The following is a 24,158-nucleotide window of genomic DNA, read 5'->3' as shown; positions in this document are numbered from 1 at the left end:
TGAAAAAATATATTTTCCCTGAAAAAAAATGCATGTATTATCCATCTTCTTATGGTCTTAGTTAGGGTTAGGGTTACCTAAGGTTAAGGTTAGGGTTGTTTAAGGATAGGGTTAGAGTTACTTAGGGTTAGGGCTAGTTTAGGGTTACTTATGGTTGGGGTTAAGGTTACATTAGGGTTAGGGTTAAGGTAACTTAGGGTTAGGGTTACCTAGGGTTGAAATTAGAGTTAAGGTTAGGGTTACGTAGGGTATGGGTTAGAGTCAGGGTTGGGGTAAGGGTTGGTTAGGAAAACTGTAAGTGAGCATTAAGGTGAGCACAGCTATGTTCAGCAGCTTGAAAAGTGGTTAGTACATGGGTTTATTAATTATTTTGAATGAGCCAAATATTTTCTATGGTAGCATGTGTACCTATGGCCATTTATAAATGTGCAATAAACATGATTTCCAATCCATCTGTACCAAAAAAAGGCATTTTGAAATTTTATATGAAAACACATTATTGATCATAAAATTCTTAAAATACATAATTCATTTATTTCACAACAGCTGTATTGTAAACATGATTTCCAATCCATCGGTAACAACAAAAAGGCATTTTGAAATTTTCCACAAAACACATTATTGATCATAACATTTTTAAAACACATAATTCATTCATTTCACCACAGGTGTATTATCAACATGATTTCCAATCCATCTGTACCAAAAATAGGCATTTTGAAATTTTCCATGAAAACACTTTATTGATCATAAAATTCTTAAAACACATAATTCATTTATTTTACTACACTTGTATTATAAACACGATTTCCCATCCATCTGTACCAAAAAAAGATATTTTGAAATTTTCAATGAAACACTTTATGGAAAATAACAAAATGGGTCAAAAGTGGCACCTATTCCAAAATGCCTATTTTTGGTACTAATGGATTGGAAATCATGTTTATAATACCCATGTGGTGAAATAAATTAATTATAGTGTATTTTAAGAATTTTATGATCATCAAATTGTTTTCATGTAAAATTTCATAATGCCTCTTTTTGGTACAGATGGATTGGAAATCATGTTTATAATACACCTGTGATGAAATATATTTTTAACCATATTTTTCAAAAGCAGCAGTTGATGACTTTATATTGTTTAGAGGTAAGAATATCATACAGTTCTTTGAGTTTAAAATACAGTTGCATTCTATGGACCTTAAAATATATTTCTTTTGAATTTTGCTTAGAAAAACCTTTGAACACACCTTGCTCACTTCTGATTTTTATACAAATACATATACAAATACAAATCATTTTTGGTTGAACAAATACAGATACAGATACAAACAATGGCATCTCCCTCCATCCCTACAGTCCAGTCCCCCCAATACCTGATTTTCCGGGAAATATTCCAGACTTGTTTTGTGCTTATGGTGTCAGTCTTCAGTGTTGTATCATACTGTAAATTAAAACAGGTAAAGTAGTCAAAACATTTGCCACTGAAACATTTTCAATATTCAAATTCTAGGATACCAATTAACCACATACACCAACAGTAAGAGCTGCATGTATACTATGGCAAAAATGTATTATACATATAAATTTACTCATTTTGGATTCACACATACTCCGGTAAAATATGTCATCACAATAGTCCCATACCTAAGGAGTTAACTGGAGTTAATTTAGTATGGAATAGGGGAGAGGAAAGCAGCATACATTCCAGTTTCATAGAGGTGAGTTGATACAGCAGGACATGTGTGAAGTGGTCTGACCACTGTTATGCTCCGTTAAGTTGATTAACCTGCCAGACTCTGATGCTTATTTTTTTTCATTCACAACAAACAGCTTAATTTATGGCCAATTATGTCCTTGTGTTTTACCTTACAAATGTCTGGCTCTTAAAGGCTGTGCCAGTTTCCCTATGTGGTACCATACAATTACAACTGAACTGGATTGGACTGTTTGCCAGGGTAAAATGTACAGTACAACAGATGTGATGTTAATGTGGCTTGACCTCCTCCCAACAAAATGTATTATTTTAAGTATTTTGTCTCTTTGTATTCTAATTCCTCTTATTATTTCATCAGATAACATTTTTCTAAGTTTGGGGCTTGTAAAGAAAATAAAGGAAATACACACTGTGTCATGGAACACACACTGTGTAGGATAACGAGCCCAGGATTTTGGGCCTAATCCCTCTGAATAAGCTAAATTCCAGCCTTCACATCCTGAATATCCTATTAAACCTTAAATTCTTCCACTCATAATTACCATTACAGGGTCAAGAAAAAGTAGTGAACTTTCAGTTTATATGTATTTTGTGGTAAGAGCTTAAAACTATTACTATATGAGGCATATTTATTTAGATTAGTGTTGCGGTGTTCCATAATTGATCTGTGGGTTCATGTAGGTTGTATATAAGAACTCATGTTTGTTTGCCGAAGTTTGTTAAAGGAAATTCATTCCACCTACTTTCTTTATAACCATTCATATTTTTTAAAATTTTTGTCCAGTTTAATTTGTTTTGTTCCTGCTTTACAAAGAAAAAGCTACAGCACTTATTAGCAGTGTATCAGGTATTGAGCAATAAAGAAATGCATTTACATTGCATCACATTGTGCATTTAAAACATGCTTTTTAAACGTTGGTGTGCACATGCTGAAAGCATGCTGTGCTCTCTTGCGTCAGTGTTGTTTGAATTGCATTGCCACTGGACAGCAGCCTTTTTCAGATCGACTGTCAAAGTGTTCCCTGCCCACCAGCTGGCAGAATAAGCATCAGGAGTACCACGGGTCAGGTATTTTGGTTAACGAGTTGCCTGATGCTGCAGTTCATATCCTGTCTATACATAATGCACCTCTGTGATGTTCACATTTATATGATTGAAAATATGTTTACATCCCCCCTCCTCACCTCTTGTCTTGATCAAAACAAAGATTCTATTTACATGTAAGCATGGTCATGACATCCCCCCATGTGTGTGGAAGGCATTGTGACTTACACATGAGTAGGCCTAGCGCTTACAAGTAAGACATTGATAAAACTATGAAGTGGTAGTGTTGGAACTGTGTGTGCGGGGGTCTGTGGCTAAATCCTTATTCATGTGACATGACTGTGGAACCACAGACATAAATCAGAGATGGTACCAAGTACACCGCACAGCATCACAGGAACGGAAACATTTCCAGAGGCTGGAGATGTGATTTAATCTGTACGATGCTGGTTCATTTGATTCATAAACAGAATACCCTACATTTTTGTGATTAAACATTGCACACGGTGCACTATATAAAAACTGCAGAGGCTAATACTAAAATGGATTGCACCTCATTGTCCCAATACTGTTCAAATGTTTGTAAATGCAAATATGAAATTTAGTTGTTAGAAAACTAATAGTTGCACATTATTTAATGGACAATACCATTAAATAGATGTAATGTGATGTAATGTTTGTGATGTAATATTGATTAATATTGAGTCATTTTGTTAACACCGATGATCAAAGGAGTAATGTGTTTTGGGAGAAAGACACTCCTGGGTTTAAAGGCTTTTTGCTGCACTTCATGTTCCTCTGTTTTGACCTCATTAAACTTCTTGTCAGGTGATTACCACAAGACTTTTTTTTGTGCGCCAAATCCTACCCAGTACGACTTGGAGTATAAATTGGAGGCATTGTTAATGCTTGAGCTCTGAGCAGTGGCAGGGACAGCTGTCTTAGAGGATGCACTGCATAAACACAAGAAAAACATTTGGGTGCTGTATCAAATTCATGATTTACACAAGTTAAGACCCTCACAGAGTGTCAGATTTGATTTCACACGTCATTGGATTGACTCATTTAAGCCCGTCACCGCAGCTCATTGGTGTGTAAATTGATCGCCGGGACCGTGAGAAGGAATATAGTGCCTCTTTTATGGGGAGTGCAGAGATGAGGGGGGCTCTGGTGATCTTCTTTGCGAGTTTCGCGATGTGGCCCCACACGGCGGAGGCACAGTTTCCCAGAGTCTGCTGCACGGTAGAGGGGATCCTGTCCAAGCGCTGCTGTCCGTCCTTCAGCTCCGACCCGGCCGACGCCTGCGGCAGGCTGTCCGGGCGCGGGAACTGCACCGACGTGCGGGTGGACACGAAGCCGTGGGGCGGCCCATACAGGCTACGCAATGTCGACGACCGAGAAAGATGGCCGGTGAAGTTTTTTAACCAGACCTGCAGGTGCTCAGGTGAATAAAGGTTCAAATGAAATGTCAAATGTGAAATTCTGTCCTTAGAAAACTAATAGTTGTGCATTAATGGGTTTGGACAATAACAGTTTTGATTATCTAACTTGTAACAGGACTTTTTTTCCAAACTGTCTATTTTGCTTTTTGGGCTTTTTATTGTCCTTTACAATTAACATGTGTTTCTATGGGCTGGCTGCTTTAAATGTTTATGTATGGTATGATGCATATTTGCATCACTTTCCTTTGACAGAACACTTTAACACACACACACACACACATATATATATATACACACGTATGTAAAACAAAGTGTTCTATAGAAGTAAAATTATGCCAATTAGTGATATTAGTATTACAATAGTGTTAGAGTATATCATATGATGTATATCATATTTCAAATCACATTTTAATATTTAAAAGATAGCTTGCATCTTTTAATTATTCCGAGGAATACAGAATGTAGACATGCATGTTCAATGTGATATTTTAAATATGTAATAATGCAAGAGATTCAAGAGTCAAACAGGTTTACTAACAAGAAAAACATAGTGGGGAATTAGTTAGTTAGTTTTAGTTAGTTAGTTTTCTGGTTAAATTAACATTTAATTTAGAAATAATGTTATGATGAAAATGTTGGTTAATTAATTAAATAGTCAGGACATATATATTGATCCAATAAATTTAAGGTCAATATTCCAGGTATGTAACATACACACTTACTGCAAATATCCATTGATGTTTAATGTAAAAAAATAATTGACAGTACAGTATGGTTTTGTAAATGGCTTTTACTGAGTAAAATGTGCAGCTGTACAGGAAAGGATTATTGACCTGGTTTCACCTGGTCTGTAACAAAAAGCAAGACTTAACAAGGCTGTTACTGTGTTCAGAATCATGCTATATCAGCGTAACAATATCAAACTTAATTTCTTGATAATTTCCTGATTTCCTGTTATAACAGAAATAAAAGAACTGAATCACATTCTGTGACCCTTTCTTCTATTTTCATTTAAAAAATCACTTAAAAATAACAACCAATAGGATATCCAGCAACATTTGTTCTACCAGGATTATTCTGAAAAAGAAAAATTATTTGCTGGGAATATCTTATGCTTTCACCCACTTGTTCGCACTTGGGATGCACGATATGGAAAATTCTGGACAGATGTCGATAAGCAATATTTGGTTAGATGTATTAGATGATGCTGATGACAATGCCATTGCCACCGTCACCATCACAAATCAGAACACAAATGAAAATTACAGATAAAGTTTACACTATTATGGATGAGAGCAGCTATCAAACAACTTAAGAAAAAAGATTCAGCAAAGTTAATTTCTATCATGAAATAATATTTGACCTTGATATATTATTAAGCAGACAGTGTGAGTCTGTGGCTTAGCTTGTGAGTTCTGCTGTTAAAATACATAATTATTTCATGATTGGGCTCATTTTTGAACATGACATTTTCATTTTCACAATTTCCAGCAAATGTATTGCCTCCCTGGCACAATTTATGTTGTGCCACCATATCAGCCATAATCTTGGCATTGGGTCAGTACTGATAAACTTGCTGTCTGTGAACCCAGGAAACTTTGCGGGGTACAACTGTGGAGAGTGTAAGTTTGGCTGGATGGGGCCGAATTGTGACCAGCGCAAGACCCCTGTTGTGCGCAAGAACATCCACTCTCTGACCCCCGCCGAGCTCCAGGAGTTCCTGGATGTCCTGGACCTCGCCAAGACCACCATCCACCCCGACTACGTCATCGCCACTCAGCACTGGCTGGGCCTTCTGGGGCCCAACGGAACCCAGCCGCAGGTTAACAATGTGTCCATCTACGACCTATTTGTGTGGCAGCACTACTACTCAGTCAGAGACACGCTCCTCGGTAAGTGCTCGTATGATACAGTGGTAAAATATAGCCAGTGAAGCAGTCAAACCCCTTTGAAAATCACTTTACCCAGCTACCAGAAGTGAAGTGCAAATGCATGAGCTGGATAGCATGGTGTTAGGGTCAGGGTTAGGGCTAGGGTTAGGGTTGGGGTAAGGGTTAGGGCTAGGGTTAGGGTTAGGGTTACAGCTAGGGTTAGGGTTAGGGTTAGGGTTAGAGCTAGGGTTAGGGTTAGGTTTAGGGTTACAGCTAGGCTTAGCGTTAGGGTTAGAGCTAGGGTTAGGGTTAGAGTTGGGGTAAGGGTTAGGGTTAGGGTGAGGGTTAGGGTTAGGGTTAGAATTAGAGTTAGGGTTAGGGTTAGGGTTAAAGCTAGAGTTAAGGTTAGGGTTAGAATTAGAGTTAGGGGTAGGGTTAGAGCTAGAGTTAGGGTTACAGCTAGGGTTAGGGTTAGATTTAGAATTAGAGTTAGAGTTAGAGTTAGAGTTAGGGTTAGGGTTAGAGCTAGGGTTAGGGTTAGAGTTAAGGTTACAGCTAGGGTTAAGGATACGGTTATAGCCCTAACCCTAACCCTAGCTCTAACCCTAACCCTAACCCCAGCTGTAACCCTAACCCTAACCATAACCCTAGCTCTAACCCTAATCCTAACTCTAACCCTAGCTGTAAACCTAACCCTAACCCTCACCCTAACTCTAACCCTAACCCGAGCTGTAACCCTAACCCTAATCCTAACCCTAACATTAGCTCAAAGCCTAACCCTAACCTTAACTCTAGCTATAACGCTAACCCTAACCCCTAGCGCTAACCCTCACCATAACCCTAACGCTAACCCAAGCTGTAACCTTAACCCTAACCATAACCCTAACCCTAATTCTAACCCTAACCCTAACCCTAGCCCTAACCCTAACGCTAACCCTAACCCTAACTCTAACCCTAACCCTAGCTGTAACCCTAACCCTAATCGTAACCCTAACATTAGCTCTAACCCTAACCCTAACCCTAATTCTAACCCTAACCCTAACCCTAAACATAACCCTAACCCAAACTCTAACCCTAACCCTAGCTCAAACCCGAATCCTAACCATAATCCAAAGCCTAACCCTAGCTGTAACCCTAGCCCTAACCATAACCCTATTTCTAACCCTAACCCTAACCCTAACCCTAGCACTAACCCTAACCCTAGATGTAACCCGAACCCTAACCCTAGTTCCCTAACCCTAACCCTAACCCTAGCTGTAACCCTAACCCTAACCCTAATTTTAACCCTAACCCTAATCGTAACCCGAACCCTAACCCTAGCTCTAACCCTAACCCAAAGCCTAGCTGTAACCCTAACCCAAACCCTAACCCTAGCTGTAAACCTAACACTAACCAAAACCCTAACCCTAATCCTCTCCCTAACATTAGCTCTAACCCTAACCCTAACCCTAATCCTAATTCTAACTCTAACCCTAACCCTAGCTCAAACCCTAACCCTAACCCTAATCCAAAGCGTAACCCAAGCTGTAACCCCAGCCCTAAACCTAACCCTAATTCTAACCCTAACCCTAACCCTAGCTCTAACCCTAACCCTAACCCTAGCACTAGCTCTAACACAAACCCTAACCCTAACCCTAGCTGTAACCCTAACCCTAATCCTAACCCTAACACTAGCTCTAACCCTAACCCTAGCTGTAACCCTAACCTTAACCCTAGCTCTAACCCTAACCCTAACTCTAATTCTAACCCTAACCTTAACCCTAGCTCTAACCCTAACCCTTACCCTAACCCTCGCTATAACCCTAACCCTAACTTAAATTCTAACCCTAACCCTAACCCTAGCTCTAACCCTAACCCTAACCCTAACCCCAGCTGCAACCCTAACCCTAACCCTAGCTCTAACCCTAACCCTAACCCTAACCCTAGCTGTAACCCTAGCTCTAACCCTAACCCTAACTCTAACCGTAACCCTAGCTGTAACCCTACCCCTAACCCTAAACCTAGCTCTAACCCTAACCCTAACCCGAGCTGTAACCCTAGCCCTAACCCTAACGCTAGCTGTAACCCTAACCCTAACTCTAATTCTAACCCTAACCTTAACCCTAGCTCTAACACTAACCCTAACTCTAATTCTAACACTAACCTTAACCCTAGCTCTAACCCTAACCCTTACCCTAACCCTAGCTATAACCCTAACCCTAACCCTAACCCTAGCTGTAACCCTAACCCTAACTCTAATTCTAACCCTAACCTTAACCCTAGCTTTAACCCTAACCCTAACCCTAACTCTAATTCTAACCCTAACCCTAACCCTAGCTCGAACCCTAACCCTAACCCTAACCCTAGCTGTAACCCTAACCCTAACCCTAGCTATAACCCTAACCCTAACCCTAACCCTAGCTGTAACCCTAACCCTAACCCTAGCTCTAACCCTAACCCTAACTCTAATTCTAACCCTAACCTTAACCCTAGCTCTAACCCTAACCCTTACCCTAACCCTCGCTATAACCCTAACCATAACCCTAGCTATAACCCTAACCCTAACCCTAGCTGTAACGCTAACCCTAACCCTAACCCTAGCTCTAACACTAACCCTAGCTGTAACCCTAACCCTAACCCTAGCTCTAACCCTAACCCTAACTCTAATTCTAACCCTAACCTTAACCCTAGCTCTAACCCTAACCCTTACCCTAACCCTCGCTATAACCCTAACCCTAACCCTAACCCTAACTCAAATTCTAACCCTATCCCTAACCCTAGCTCTAACCCTAACCCTAGCCCTAACCTTAACCCTAACCCTAACTCTAACCATAACCCTAGCTGTAACCCTAACCCTAACCCTAGCTATAACCCTAACCCTAACCCTAACCCTAGCTGTAACGCGAACCCTAACCCTAACCCTAGCTATAACCCTAACCCTAACCCTAACCCTAGCTGTAACCCTAACCCTAACCCTAACCCTAGCTGTAACCCTAACCCTAACCCTAACCCTAGCTGTAACCCTAACCCTAACCCTAGCTCTAACCCTAACCCTAACTCTAATTCTAACCCTAACCTTAACCCTAGCTCTAACCCTAACCCTTACCCTAACCCTAGCTCTAACCCTAACCCTAACCCTAACCCCAGCTGTAACCCTAACCCTAACCCTAGCTCTAACCCTAACCCTAGCTCTAACCCTAACCCTAGCTCTAACCCTAACCAGAACTCTAATTCTAACCCTAACCCTAGCTCTAACCCTAACCCTAGCTGTAACCCTAACCCTAACTCTAATTCTAACCCTAACCCTAGCTGTAACCCTAACCCTAATCCTAACCCTAACACTAGCTCTAACCCTAACCCTAACCGTAGCTGTAACCCTAACCCTAACCCTAGCTCTAACCCTAACCCTAACTCTAATTCTAACCCTAACCTTAACCCTAGCTCTAACCCTAACCCTTACCCTAACCCTCGCTATAACCCTAACCCTAACTCAAATTCTAACCCTAACCCTAACCCTAGCTCTAACCCTAACCCTAACCCTAACCCCAGCTGCAACCCTAACCCTAACCCTAGCTCTAACCCTAACCCTAATCCTAACCCTAGCTGTAACCCTAGCTCTAACCCTAACCCTAACTCTAACCGTAACCCTAGGTGTAACCCTACCCCTAACCCTAAACCTAGCTCTAACCCTAACCCTAACCCGAGCTGTAACCCTAGCCCTAACCCTAACGCTAGCTGTAACCCTAACCCTAACTCTAATTCTAACCCTAACCTTAACCCTAGCTCTAACCCTAACCCTAACTCTAATTCTAACACTAACCTTAACCCTAGCTCTAACCCTAACCCTTACCCTAACCCTAGCTATAACCCTAACCCTAACCCTAACCCTAGCTGTAACCCTAACCCTAACTCTAATTCTAACCCTAACCTTAACCCTAGCTTTAACCCTAACCCTAACCCTAACTCTAATTCTAACCCTAACCCTAACCCTAGCTCGAACCCTAACCCTAACCCTAACCCTAGCTGTAACCCTAACCCTAACCCTAGCTATAACCCTAACCCTAACCCTAACCCTAGCTGTAACCCTAACCCTAACCCTAGCTCTAACCCTAACCCTAACTCTAATTCTAACCCTAACCTTAACCCTAGCTCTAACCCTAACCCTAACTCTAATTCTAACACTAACCTTAACCCTAGCTCTAACCCTAACCCTTACCCTAACCCTAGCTATAACCCTAACCCTAACCCTAACCCTAGCTGTAACCCTAACCCTAACTCTAATTCTAACCCTAACCTTAACCCTAGCTTTAACCCTAACCCTAACCCTAACTCTAATTCTAACCCTAACCCTAACCCTAGCTCGAACCCTAACCCTAACCCTAACCCTAGCTGTAACCCTAACCCTAACCCTAGCTATAACCCTAACCCTAACCCTAACCCTAGCTGTAACCCTAACCCTAACCCTAGCTCTAACCCTAACCCTAACTCTAATGCTAACCCTAACCTTAACCCTAGCTCTAACCCTAACCCTTACCCTAACCCTCACTATAACCCTAACCATAACCCTAGCTATAACCCTAACCCTAACCCTAGCTGTAACGCTAACCCTAACCCTAACCCTAGCTCTAACACTAACCCTAGCTGTAACCCTAACCCTAACCCTAGCTCTATCCCTAACCCTAACTCTAATTCTAACCCTAACCTTAACCCTAGCTCTAACCCTAACCCTTACCCTAACCCTCGCTATAACCCTAACCCTAACCCTAACTCAAATTCTAACCCTATCCCTAACCCTAGCTCTAACCCTAACCCTAGCCCTAACCTTAACCCTAACCCTAACTCTAACCGTAACCCTAGCTGTAACCCTAACCCTAACCCTAGCTATAACCCTAACCCTAACCCTAACCCTAGCTGTAACGCTAACCCTAACCCTAACCCTAGCTATAACCCTAACCCTAACCCTAACCCTAGCTGTAACCCTAACCCTAACCCTAACCCTAGCTGTAACCCTAACCCTAACCCTAGCTCTAACCCTAACCCTAACTCTAATTCTAACCCTAACCTTAACCCTAGCTCTAACCCTAACCCTTACCCTAACCCTCGCTATAACCCTAACCCTAACTCAAATTCTAACCCTAACCCTAACCCTAGCTCTAACCCTAACCCTAACCCCAGCTGTAACCCTAACCCTAACCCTAGCTCTAACCCTAACCATAACTCTAATTCTAACCCTAACCCTAGCTCTAACCCTAACCCTAGCTCTAACCCTAACCCTAACTCTAATTCTAACCCTAACCCTAGCTATAACCCTAACCCTAACATTAGCTGTAACGCTAACCCTAACCCTAACCCTAGCTATAACCCTAACCCTAACCCTAGCTGTAACCCTAACCCTAACCCTAGCTATAACCCTAGCTGTAACCCTAACCCTAACCCTAGCTCTAACCCTAACCCTAACTCTAATTCTAACCCTAACCTTAACCCTAGCTCTAACCCTAACCCTAACCCTCGCTATAACCCTAACCCTAACCCTAACCCCAGCTGTAACCCTAACCCTAACCCTAGCTCTAACCCTAACCCTAACTCTAGCTGTAACCCTAGCTCTAACCCTAACCCTAGCCCTAACCCTAACCCTAACTCTAACCCTAACCCTAGCTGTAGAGAATAGAGAATAGCACACTAAATGTACTCTTGGATCTTAACTTTGTATAAAGATTGCAAATCGGTGGTGTTGTTTTTCCAAACTTTACACAAATCCATGAGCTCACTGGTTGTGAATGAACAATATTATGGGGGGATAAAATCAATAGCTTGCCCAGATTTGGCACATTGAATTAAGCACAATGTGCATTGCAGTTTGACTTAATCTGAGCCTAGTAAAAGGATTATAAATATTTTGAGTGGGAACTTTTAAAAATGTCCTCACTGCAGGTGTCACATGTAACAAACGTAGATATAGGCATATACTCAGTCTGAGGAAAGGAAATGTTCAGTGTCCCTTGTTCTCTCCATAGGTCCAGGACGGCCATTTAAAGCCATCGATTTCTCTCACAAAGGACCAGCTTTCATCACATGGCACAGGTACCACTTGCTACGTCTGGAGAGAGATCTACAGGTGAGAACATGTAGTTGGCACAGCACAAGAGCCTGTCACGTTCCCCAATGGACCGTTAATTTATGGGCTGATTGTACTGATAATTATCTCATAACTGAATCAACTCAATAAAACAAGTAGGTTGATATGGAGCTTGAAAACAATCAATTTGTTTTCTTCTCTTTAAAGCCACATTTGCTTTCACCATCCTCCAGTTTGTTTGATGTAAAGTTGACATGCTAACTTGCTGAAATGATAAATTTTTCCTTTTTTGAGACTTGGGTCTGTTTCTTGTGGCGTTTTGTGGAGATAATGACATTTGACTGTTTTCACTTTACTGCTCAGGGTAACCCTGCAATGAACTAATCTGTTTATTGCTGCGTTACCCTGAGCAGAAAAGTGGAAGCAATCAAAAGCATCAGAATGGCACCCTGTTACAGCACTGATCTGCTGCATGGATGGCCCCATGTTTTAATATGAAAGCCAGGCCAGCAGCCCTGCGGGGTTGACTGCGTCTTATCGCACACCAACAACCCCACTGCACATGAAGTGTCTTCCAAACTCATGTCTTTGCAAGCTTGCCTTGAGAACCGTGGTGTGATGATACAGTAAGTGCTGGCTGACATTACATTATTCGGGCCTTCAGCACATGCTAGTCTGTGTTATTCTGAATCAACAACAGAGTTTGTGATGAGCGTTGGGGCAAAAATATGATTGGGTATTCCAAATTGAGAACAATAATAAAACAATGTATTAAAATACATCTGGCAAAAATGTAGCAGTGTTATAACCATTGCTAATATTACGCTATGATTAACCAGACTTAAAATGACACAGAAATTAAATATCAGTACAGTTGAGTAGTCATAGTCATTCAGGTCGTCTACACAGGCTTCAGAAACAAAAGCTCTTTGTCCTTCATTAGCCATTGTTAATCTGCATGTAGTGCAAAACAGCCATTTAGTCTCGCTGGATGTTGAGAAAGCATTGGGTTGGAGAGACTGATGAGGTTCAGTCTCTCTTCTGCAGAGGCTGACGGGGAACGAGAATTTTGCGGTCCCTTACTGGAACTTTGCCACGGGCCAGAGTGAGTGTGACGTCTGCACCGATTCTCTCCTGGGGGGTCCCAGCCCAAACAACCCCTCCCTCATCAGTCCCCAGTCCAGGTTTTCAAGATGGGGGGTGGTGTGCAACAGGTGTGTGTGAACCCTGAACCCATTTCTCCCAGCTTCTCTTCTCTGTCGGGGGTGGAGGGGGGGGTTGTGTGGGTGGGATTAAAATCCTTAAGTTAGTGTTCACTTGTCAGAAAACATGTGGCAGCCACAGCGTTGTTTGGGTGTGAATATTTAATCATTTGGATTTCCTTGTGATTCGATGCATTGGTCGGTTTACAATTCCTCTTTGGCCATAAATAAAAAATTTGCACACGAATAACATGTGTGTATATGCATGGGGGCACACATGTTTACTTGGAAGGCTGTGTTTGTGTACTGATGCGTGTGTACAGTATGCCATTGCTGTGTGAGGATATAATGAACACACAGCCTCTCTCTCTCCCAGTCTGGATGAGTATAACCAACGCGTGACCCTCTGCAATGGGACCAGTGAGGGTGTTTTAATGAGGGGTTTCCGGGAGAGAACCATTAACAACCTGAGCCTGCCAACCATGAGCGATGTCAGGAGCTGTCTCACCCTGAGTGACTTTGATAGCCCTCCCTACTTCACCAACTCCACCTTCAGCTTCAGGTAACAGGGCTGTCTGTGACAAACAGAAATTAATTTACGACACTCAATCATGGGATTTGCTTGAATTATAAAATCAATTCGAATTAAATTGCTTGCCAACCTTTTTTCAGTAAATATAGAAGAGAACTGAGTTTCTTATCAAAATGAATCAGGTACTTACAGCTGATAATTTATTTGCTGAAATATATTAGATTGTCACTGCCATCTAGTGGCAAAATGCAGCTGAACACAAATGCATTATTTAAAGCATTTGAAAATTAATCTTGGAATTGGTAATGGCATTGACCCCTCTGCACATTGTCTAATTTGTTTACTGTTCATAATATTTCACATTTCTGTGCTTTCATTAAGTTCACTGAGATATACTGGAGGGACAGGGTAAGCGGTCTTCATGTTGAGAGTGTGCCAGAGAAGAAATAAAGACATGGGTATAATAGGAAAGGATCACTATAACTTTTTAATGAAAGTGAGTTTATTATATATATATATATATATATATATATATATATATATATATAAATTGTTATAGTATGACATACTCCTCAAAAATGATTGTGTTTACACTGAACCACATTCTGCTTCGGATCAAGAAAGTGTTTCACAGAATCTCACCCACACAGCGCTTTCACAATAACCTTCATGCCTCATCTCACAAGTTCCTCCTTGGTTTCATCACGAAGCAACACTTTGTCTGTGTATTGTTCAGCGCCATTTTATCTTTTCCTGGAGCAAAACTGCAAAATAAAAAAATAAAAAACAAAAATAAAAGTGGGTATTGAAAAGTCCTTTGGTCTTACTTACCTTCCAATCAGCTTGCATATAGCCCTGTCTTTTAGATATCATTACCCACTTTTCTTTCGCAACACACGGTAGTGTCTTTACACTCCCCGACCCCGGCCAGTACGTGATGAGCGGGTATATCTATGTTTTGAGGTTTCATTAAAGTTTCTGAGGTTTCTTAAAGCATTTTTGAGGTTTCCTTAAGATTTATTTTGGGCTTTTTAAGGATTTAGTTTTTCACTGTTTATTTAAGGTTTTTCTTTGGTCATTTTGAGGTTTGTATTCTGTTCCTTCAGGAATGCCCTAGAAGGCTATGACAGGCCGGATGGAGAGCTGGACAGCTCAGTGACAAACCTCCACAACCTGGTCCACTCCTTCTTGAATGGGACCAGCGCCCTGTCACATGCTGCAGCCAATGACCCAATCTTCCTGGTGAGTGAATGAATACGTTCATGTATCGGTTGGCCTTTCATACACTGGGGGGAAAAAAACCCAGAATATTCACTCAGATCATTTTTACATAATAATGACAGCTTAAATGCAGCCGTTGGTGGTTTTTCAGCCTTGGCCATGTTATTAGCTAACTGTGATTACTTGTACTGATAATATATTTTGCTTTTCGGAATGCACTGCACACTGTGAAAGTACTGAATATGTATAAGTATAATGCTTAAGCTTAGGCATTCTCAAATGATTAAGAGTAAGTATAAGAGTAATTATACTCTTAGTAATTAACTTGGTTATACACAGCAAAATGTCCAGTTTTAATCCAGCTGTTACAGAGTAAATATCTTCCTACTCTGGACCAGAGCAGGACCATACAGTGCTGTGAAAAAGTATTTTCCCCCTTCCTGATTTGCTCATTTGTTGCATATTTTTCACACTGAATGGTTTCTGATCATTAGACAACTATGTACTATTGTACTATTAGACAAAGGGAGTAAACACAAAGCACATCATCAAACACCCATATCATCCATGTGAAAAAATAATTAGCCTTTAAACTTAATATCTGGTTGCACCACCTTTAGCTGCAATAACTGCCTCCAAAAGCCTCCTTTAATTTGATATCAGTTTTTCACATCACTGTGGAGGAATTTTAGCCCACTCGTCTTTGCATAATTCCTTTAATTCAGACAAATTGGTAGGCTTTTGAGCAAGAACTGCTCGTTTCAGGTCCTGCCACAGCAACTCTATTGGGTCAAAGTGGGGACATTGACTAGACCACTCCAAAACTTTTTTTTTTTTCTTTTCAGCAATTTGAAAGTGGACTTACTTTTGCGTTTTGGATTATTGTATTGGATCTTTGATGTTTCCCTTGGTTAGAAGTGGTTTTCACCTTGCTACATGGCACTGTATGTACTCTGTAAGAGTTGATTTAACACTGGACATTTTATGTAATCATGGCTGATGGAGCTTAATTACATTTAATTTAATTTAATAAGATATTTAAATAGAAAAATCTGAGCAAAGAAATCATTTGCCCTTCAACATTACTCAAATGAGGCCAAGGATGAACATAAGAAACACATTTTCAGTTTGTCACAGATTTTCTGTGTTTCTGTAATACGTTAATCTACATGTTATTTCAACCACTGATTATCCCTCTTTAGGTACTACATGCTTTTACAGATGCCATATTTGACGAGTGGATGAGGCGGTTTATTCCACCCAACTCCAGCTTTCCAGACGAGATGGCACCCATAGGCCACAACAGGGACTACAACATGGTGCCGTTTTTCCCCCCGGTGGCCAATGAGGAGATCTACGTCACCTCAGAGCAGCTGGGATACTCCTATGCCATTGATCTGGAAGGTTAGTGACCCCCATTGAATTATATATTTGTCTCTCTACATCTCTCTTTCTCTCTCTCTCTCTCTCTCTCTCTCTATATATATATATATATATATAGAGAGAGAGAGAGAGAGATGTTTTTCTTATGTTGCAAGGATAACGCTAACAAGTGGTCTTCTACAGTGTTTTATAGGTCAAATTGTGTTTCAGTGGTCTTCAACCATTTCTGAATACAGTAACTCTGAATATATAAATGTAAAGGATATAGATCCTGAATAATAAATAATAAACTTTGTGATCAGGCTCATTAAGATATTGCTTTGATGACAACATTTAATTTGACAGAATAATTTTTTTATGTAAACTTTGCAATAGCTTAACAACATGGCTTACTGTACTTGCATGGATTTTATAGGCTAAAATGTCAGGGGAAATCATACAAATATTATGTTTCTATCTCTACGTCTGAACCCCAATGGGAGCATTTACATCATTACGACATTCAAGGCAGTAGAAAATAGAACATTTTTTAACCACTTCAGCTAGATAATTGCCTCAAACAAAGTCTATTTGTTTTTAATCATGATGGATTTCTTGCGTTTTGTTTTGAGTTTAAAATGAAAAAAATCATTATCATTTTAACAATCATTAAAGCATGACAATGAACGTAAGAAACCTTAAATCATATCAGCATAATTATGGCATTTATAATAGCTGTTAATGTTTTGCCTACAGCGAATGACAACATACGGTCTTTTCTAAGGTGCAGTATTTTTTTTGCCAGTCACTTTCAGCTGCAAGAGTTTCAAAGAATTTTTTGTTAATCATCAAGTTGCTGACGATTTCTCCTCCAGCCATTAACCTGGGACTTCCCTTGTACCATTTAAACAAAGATGATTCAGTTAGATAATTTAGTTACATCAATGTCTCAAACAAAGTCTATTGAGTTACTGCCTCCAATGTCCAAATGATGTAAAGGCCCCCTTTGGGGTTAAAAGACTTCCTCTGTTTTTCCCCCCCACACACAATCCATTGTGAATCATTAAACCATTGCGACTGTTCACATGAATAAAGAATTCTATCAAAACATGCATTTGTATTTAATTATATTAATATATTCAGTATTTGTATGTATGTACAAATATATATTCACATTTTTATATTCATATCATAGCAGCATTTATATATATTCAGGGTTTACATTTATAAGTTTTGCATTATTTATATATAATGTACATCCCTGTTCTGTTGTTTGCGTTATGATCATGTGATCAGATTCCCACCGATGTTGCCTCTCTTCTCAGAAACGAACAACAGGGCAATGGTGGTGCTGCTGGGCTCCACGCTGGGCGGGGTGTTCCTGGGCCTGCTAGTCCTGCTGCTCCTCCTGGCGCTCTACGCACAGCAGAGAAGAAGGCGAGGCCGGGACTTCGAGCCCCTGGTCAAGGCCGAGTTCACCAACAAGAAGTACACAGAGGAGGCCTAGAACCGGCCTTCCTGAAAGTACTAATCATCGACACATGATGTAAACTCACTGATCTGAACCAATCATTTGTGTTAGTGTGAACAGCAATGTAGCCTGTGACACTGATGTACAAATGTGCATAAAAGATTTACTAACGAGTAATATACTGTGTGACAAGTCATGCCATTATCATTTTCTTAAATACATAAAATTGTGTGGATTGTAAATGCAGTTATCTTCTTTGTCAAAACTACAGAAGTGCTTTGCTGCCCTATTTAAAAAAAGATTCTAACTACGTAAGAGGATTACTGTGTTATTGCGCGATAAATGTATTCTGTAATGCTATTATCAAAGATTATCTTTATGAATAATATCTATTAAAATGTCCTTATTTTTTGGCCATCCAGACAAAGATGGTTGTTTCAATGAGACCTGCTGCTGTACAAGGTACTTTATCTAAATTGTTTCAGTAAATATCCAGCCACAGAAAGAGATAACATAAAAACAATTATAAGAATAAAATAGTAAGTCAAGGCATTAGGCCCCCTTAGATTAGGACTAAAGGAAGTTCACAGCTGAATATTAATGTAGATGAAAGATAACACTGGTACTTGGGGTAAAATGTGTGTAGCGAAAAACGTCACAACAAGCGATTATTTTTAATAAATGTTTATTTGCACACCTTCATTATTTATCCGTATACAAGAAAGAGTAAGAAAAAACCCAAAATGCAAACCATTTTTTTTTCTTCTTTTAAAAAATTGTAAGGCATGTCTGCTTTTTACGACTCGAATGTCGCGTTAAAACCGCCCGCCTCGTTCGCCTAAAGCAGCGCTCCCCCTCTGTAGCTGCAAGCTCCTATCAGTGCTCTCCAAACCTCCTGTATACCAAAATGCAACTGGATGATATGGTAGCCAAAAACTGAAAGCAACACATTTTCTGACATGGCTATTCAATACTATATCTGCCGATACAGGGACATCTTCCGCATAATCAAAATGCGATGGAAGAGGAAGGAAGGAAGGGAGAAAGAGATAGGTTTTAGAATGCAACTGGAGGCTTGACCAACATGCTTGGAGAATCAGTTATGCTTGGCGAAACTCCAGCAAGTACAAATGTACTTTGTCTCATGTTCCTCTTAAGGGACTTGCACATGTAGGGAACTGGCTATAGAAGTAGACGATGATGACAAACAAAGACCCTGCTAAAACTGAAAATAAATGAAATTGCAAAGCTATATTGAACCACAAGATGTTCTTGGAAGATTCTATTGTAGCTTCTTTGACCACAGCCACCGAGACTGAAAAAAAATGATGTATACTTAACACTGAACAAGTTCATGGATTTTCAAGTCCAGAAAGCCTTTGTGAAGTAATAGCACCCTCCAGCACAGAAAGCAACCTGAAATTACCCCCCCCCCCATCCCCAGACCCCCGTCCCCCCTCCCCCCTCAGTCACTATAATATGCCTTATATTCTCTTCTCGGTGGTGTGGAGACCAGGCCCAAGTTTGCCCTCTGCTGGATACTCTTAGCAGTGCAGCCAGGCCTAAATGCATCCACTGTGGCTTACTTTTAAAGTTTCTTTTTATCCAAGTTTTAATATTTGATTCTAATTTCTTAATAAACTCTCTCCATGAAGGTAAATTGTATACAGGCTACCTCCTCCCCTTTCAACCACGTCCTTTTATCTTTAGTGGCTGTTCACTACAACACGCACTGTAGCCGCTGAGAGCTTTGTGGGTGCTAAAAAATGCAAATCATTTCATTAGCATTCATAAAATGAAAGCGGTTTGGGAGAGTTTTGTACTACAAATAAAATACAAGTTGAGAAACGTTATTAAAATGATTTTAAAAATGCAGACAGAAGGCAACGGGTTGAGTCCGCATGGATGTTTCATTGCAGACAAGTCAAAAAAGAGCATAAAAACAAATTGAACAAAACTCAAATTAAAATAAAAAGTCTTGTCCACAGGCTAAAATCATATTGAATATATCCTGTAATTTCTTTGCAAACATATTTTTATCCTTCGTTCCATACAACTGGAGTTAAGGCCAATGCAGCTGGGTAATAGAAAATGTTTATTTTTTCTCTTATTTTTCTCTTATTAATTCAGTACCACTTTACTATGGTCCTCTATCTGTATAATTACACATGGGGCTACTAAGACGGCACTATACATGTCTTGCTAGAAAGTACACAGAAAATCTTGGACATAACATTGCATGTGTGCTCATATAACACCTCCATAGTACTGCATGTGCAATAACTAGAGGACAGTATTTTCAGTGACCAGAATTTGTGGCCCTTAATTAGCCTGCAATTTAGCCGAATTACTCTAGTTGTGCATATATTAAGGTAATTAAATGTGATTAAGCAATGATTAATTAGATAAAGAGAGATCAGTCATAATGAGTTTTGTGCAATTGGGCAAATTATCGCATTAGCTTAATGGATTAGACTGGAGAATCAGGACAGTGGGAGAAACAGACACATCTAAAAGGCTCCCCCCCGAACAAGCAATCAATCTGGTGGCACTGTACACGAATGGACAGCACAAGCAGCGCGTTTCAAAACTCTCATTCTTAACTCCATCACCAGGTTAATAAACTCCTAATTCCTCAGTAGGCAAAGATAAATCATGGGAACAGTGGAAATTAGTGGCAGGCCAGGACTGGATGTATACACCAGGGCTAGGGTGGGGTTTTAGCTAGCAAGCCTCCCAGTGTTACTGCGGCTTTGCCTCTCTCTAACTGCACAACAGGCACCCGTCGACAGTTGTCGTGGGTGAAAGCTGCACCTCTCCTCCGATCATCACTAGCTCTCCTGTAGTACTGTGTGGTATGAAGTGTGTGATATTGTCACAATCATAAATGAGTGTCAGAGTATATAGCTTAAGCTGTAGGGTTCTAGAGATGTAGGGTAACTGAATCAAAATTGGAGAGGGGAAAAAATGTAGTGACAGAGGTACAAGGGCATCCAACGTATTGACACTCACGCCTCTACGGATAGACACTGCTGCTTCAGCAAACTTAAAAAATAAAAATAAAAAAGTTTCTCAAAAAATACAAAAGGGTAAAATAATAAGAAAGCAGGATGGTGATATAAACAATATTTCCCAGATTCATTTTAGCAGTGTGCTATAGATGAAACCGGTCGACACTGAAATACACTCAGTATATTACACTCATTGCTTGAGGGCAACAAAATGAGCAAGAGGTAAAGATATGACCTTGTTTCAAAAGCCAAAATGAATGTGTGCTTATGAAGATAGCAAGTTAACGTGCAATTTATAAAGGAACTAAAGATAAACAAAATAAAACATGGCTGACGAAACACTTTACGTGTTAAACGCATGTCAGCTCTGAGCTAATAGATAAACGCTCAGCTCTGTGATTATAAAAATAAATGATTAAAAAGGATATTATTTATTCAGCTTCCATCTTGTCATTGGTATTAGACCATCTGCTACTCAGCAGTATAGTTCCTTCTTATGAAATCATTGTCGAAGCACAGGCGGCAAGGGTGGGCACCAAGGGTATGATCCAGCTGGGGGGGGTGGGATTAAAATTAGAATCTTCCCTATGTCCACACCCCCAGGCAGGTCCGCAATTGCTCTCCTTTCTATCCCCTGCCCCCCCCCCCCCCCCACCCACAGTCTCCAATCTGACCTAGGGCAACAGAAAGGCTAGACCCGTGTCTGTGTTATGATATCAGCAACACAACCTGTTATTGTGAGAATGAAGGGGGGCCGGGCTGCCAGAAGGGGTGAACTCAGTACCTTATCATTTCCTTGAGAATGCAACAGAAAGGAGAGAAATCTGTGGGAAAATAGCACTGCATCATGGGAAACTGTGACACCACTGCACTCACCAAAAATGAACAACTTTGATGGTGGAAATTACTTAATATGATGGCTACTTTGTCCATATAAAACAATATAAATAACTTTTTTAAAAAGTGAAATACCAGTAGAAAATAAATTATCGTCATCATTTAAAAGAAAGGAATTCTGTCGTGAGTAAAATATTTATGGATATGAGCAGTCTTCAACCAAATTATATAAATTATTTAAGGAGTTCATAGTTACATATAGTAAAAACTGTAGCTTCATAATCATAACATTTAAAATAGATATTTCATAAATACAAGATATATTATATATTTTATCCACACATCCACGAATCTCTCTTGGTTTTAGTTTGCAGGTGCTTTTAAAGCATAAATGAGCGATGGGTGCTGATTTGGAAAAGCAGAAACCATTCAGGTTTTCAGGAGGGTGACTGGACATTAATTTTGGATGTCATGAGTTTACCAAGCCTTCTGAGAGACTGCACGAACACTAATAAAAAAACTCCATTCATTAAGAGCAACCCTTCATTTTTTTGTTTTTGCATCCTTCATTAAATTATTCCTATAAAAAGTGCTGAATCAGAGAGAGAGAGAGAGAGAGAGCCCACACCTCTTAAGCTGTAACTGATGATTTTCTCATGCACTCTCACAGTGAAACACACAGTAAGACACGTTACAGTTTCCCTTCCCAGCATCAGAATCGGAGGGGGACACGACTTGACCTCAAGGCATTTGCACCATCTCCTTAAGCTCACTAGTGTATATAAGAAAAAAATATAGATTTTTGTTCCATATTCATTTTTTTTCCTCTTTGAAAGAACATCTTGAAACTCAAAAAAAATAAAAGAATAATGAAAACCAAGGTTTGCAGGGAGAGCATCTTCACAGAGTCCTGGAATTGGGAGGAAGCAGTCTGACCTGAAAGCTGCAGTGAGCTCACAGCACCAAGCGCTCTTTGGGCAAAGAAAGGGTGGAAGGAGGCGGGAGCGGGTTGAAGCGCTGCTCTTCTGTACAGACCCTTTGGTTTCGGGTCGCCATGGCTGCAGTCCTGTCTGACCGGGAACACGACAGCGGGAAATAAAATCAGCCCCGTGGTCCGAGGTGATGCCCCCCTCCCCTCCCCCGGCATTATCTGCATTGCCTCTGCAGTGCCAGGACTGTGAGGGCCAGGGCCGCCAGCAGTGCCAGGGAGGGGGCGTGGCCAGGGGCCGATGACAGCACCCGCTCGTCGCTCCTGTCCGCGCCCACCACCGGCGCCTCCGTGCTGGCGAAGTCAAACTCCGTCACGCAGGCCTCCGTGCACCCGCTTCCACTGCCTGAGCCGCTGCCCTCGTCACCTGGGAAACGCACATGCACGCACGCACACACACATACACACGCGCACACATACACACGCACACATACACGCACGCACATACACACACGCACACACACGCATGCACGCACACATACACACACGCACGCACATACACACACGCACACACGCAGACAGACAGACAGACACACAGACACACGCACGCACGCGCACACACACACACAGACACGTAAAGGGACGCACACACAAACACATGTCTTTAACATTCAGTATACGCAATATGGATTTGTTATTAAGCTCATATAATTGATAAATAAGCCATTTAGTCCCTAAAAATAATTAAAAGCAAACTGAATTAAACAAACAAATCTAAATTGGGACAGATTCTCTAACTTTAAGTAAGGGTCCAGTATTACCAAAAAGTCACAAAAACACTGTTTCTGGCAAACGCACCTGTGGCAACACATTGTACTTTTCAAGCACTCCAATTTGCAGGGGGCCTAAACACTAAATCTGAGCTAAAACTCACTGATACACTGGCAAGTGGCTAATGTAACCTTTTCTATTTTTCAGGTTTAGTTACCATTTTAATCAGCCGACAGTGACCTTGCGAGCAACCTTTCGTGGCTGATATACTCCACCCTCTTTGGTGTTTTCAGTGACACAAACGCAGTGGGCATATCTTGAACAGCTCCTTCCGCCATTTAAATGCTTGTGCCTGAACTGCATGCCTCTGTTTCTATCACACAGCACAAGAGCTGAACCGCTGTCCCTGGATCTGCGCAATATTGACTGAGAGTTTACAAGATTACCTTTGATGTGAATGCTTATGGAGAAAACAAACATAATTTTCCAATTTCCCCCCCAAATGATATTCCTTAACCATTTTTGGTGAAGAGAACCAATAGACCAAAATATAGTTAAGGTTAGCCATTTTGAAACATAAATAAAAATCCATTTTTTACAAAAGTTGCTATTATTGTATGTCCTTCTGCATTTGAGGCAAAACAAAACATGATTCTGCAAACATAAGGTTAATTGTCATGTAAGTGCATGGGCA

At 40.6% G+C, this 24,158-nt stretch overlaps 2 protein-coding genes across 3 annotated transcripts in view; one reads left to right on the top strand and one right to left on the bottom strand.

Annotated features, from left to right (window-relative positions):
- Positions 1-3,697: 3,697 nt before the first annotated feature.
- On the top strand, positions 3,698-18,319 carry dct (dopachrome tautomerase). Its single transcript, XM_035394510.1, has 8 exons — positions 3,698-4,205; positions 5,796-6,095; positions 12,068-12,168; positions 13,177-13,343; positions 13,708-13,893; positions 14,970-15,105; positions 16,287-16,488; positions 17,772-18,319. Exons 1-8 carry the CDS (start codon positions 3,902-3,904, stop codon positions 17,951-17,953), a joined length of 1,578 nt encoding a protein of 525 aa, XP_035250401.1. The 5' UTR covers positions 3,698-3,901; the 3' UTR covers positions 17,954-18,319.
- Positions 18,320-19,379: 1,060 nt separating this feature from the next.
- LOC118213585 (glypican-6-like) overlaps positions 19,380-24,158 on the bottom strand; it is a 230,296-nt gene continuing 225,517 nt past the window's right edge. For both annotated transcript variants that reach the window (XM_035392552.1, XM_035392553.1), the window contains one exon: positions 19,380-23,120. In XM_035392552.1, coding sequence (XP_035248443.1) covers positions 22,912-23,120 — 209 coding nt within the window. In that variant the 3' untranslated portion in view covers positions 19,380-22,911. The remainder of the gene's footprint in view (positions 23,121-24,158) is intronic.

This window comes from Anguilla anguilla, chromosome 15 (genome assembly GCF_013347855.1).
Source record: "Anguilla anguilla isolate fAngAng1 chromosome 15, fAngAng1.pri, whole genome shotgun sequence".
Lineage (NCBI taxonomy): Eukaryota > Metazoa > Chordata > Actinopteri > Anguilliformes > Anguillidae > Anguilla > Anguilla anguilla.
This window is presented reverse-complemented; position numbering and strand designations above follow the sequence as displayed.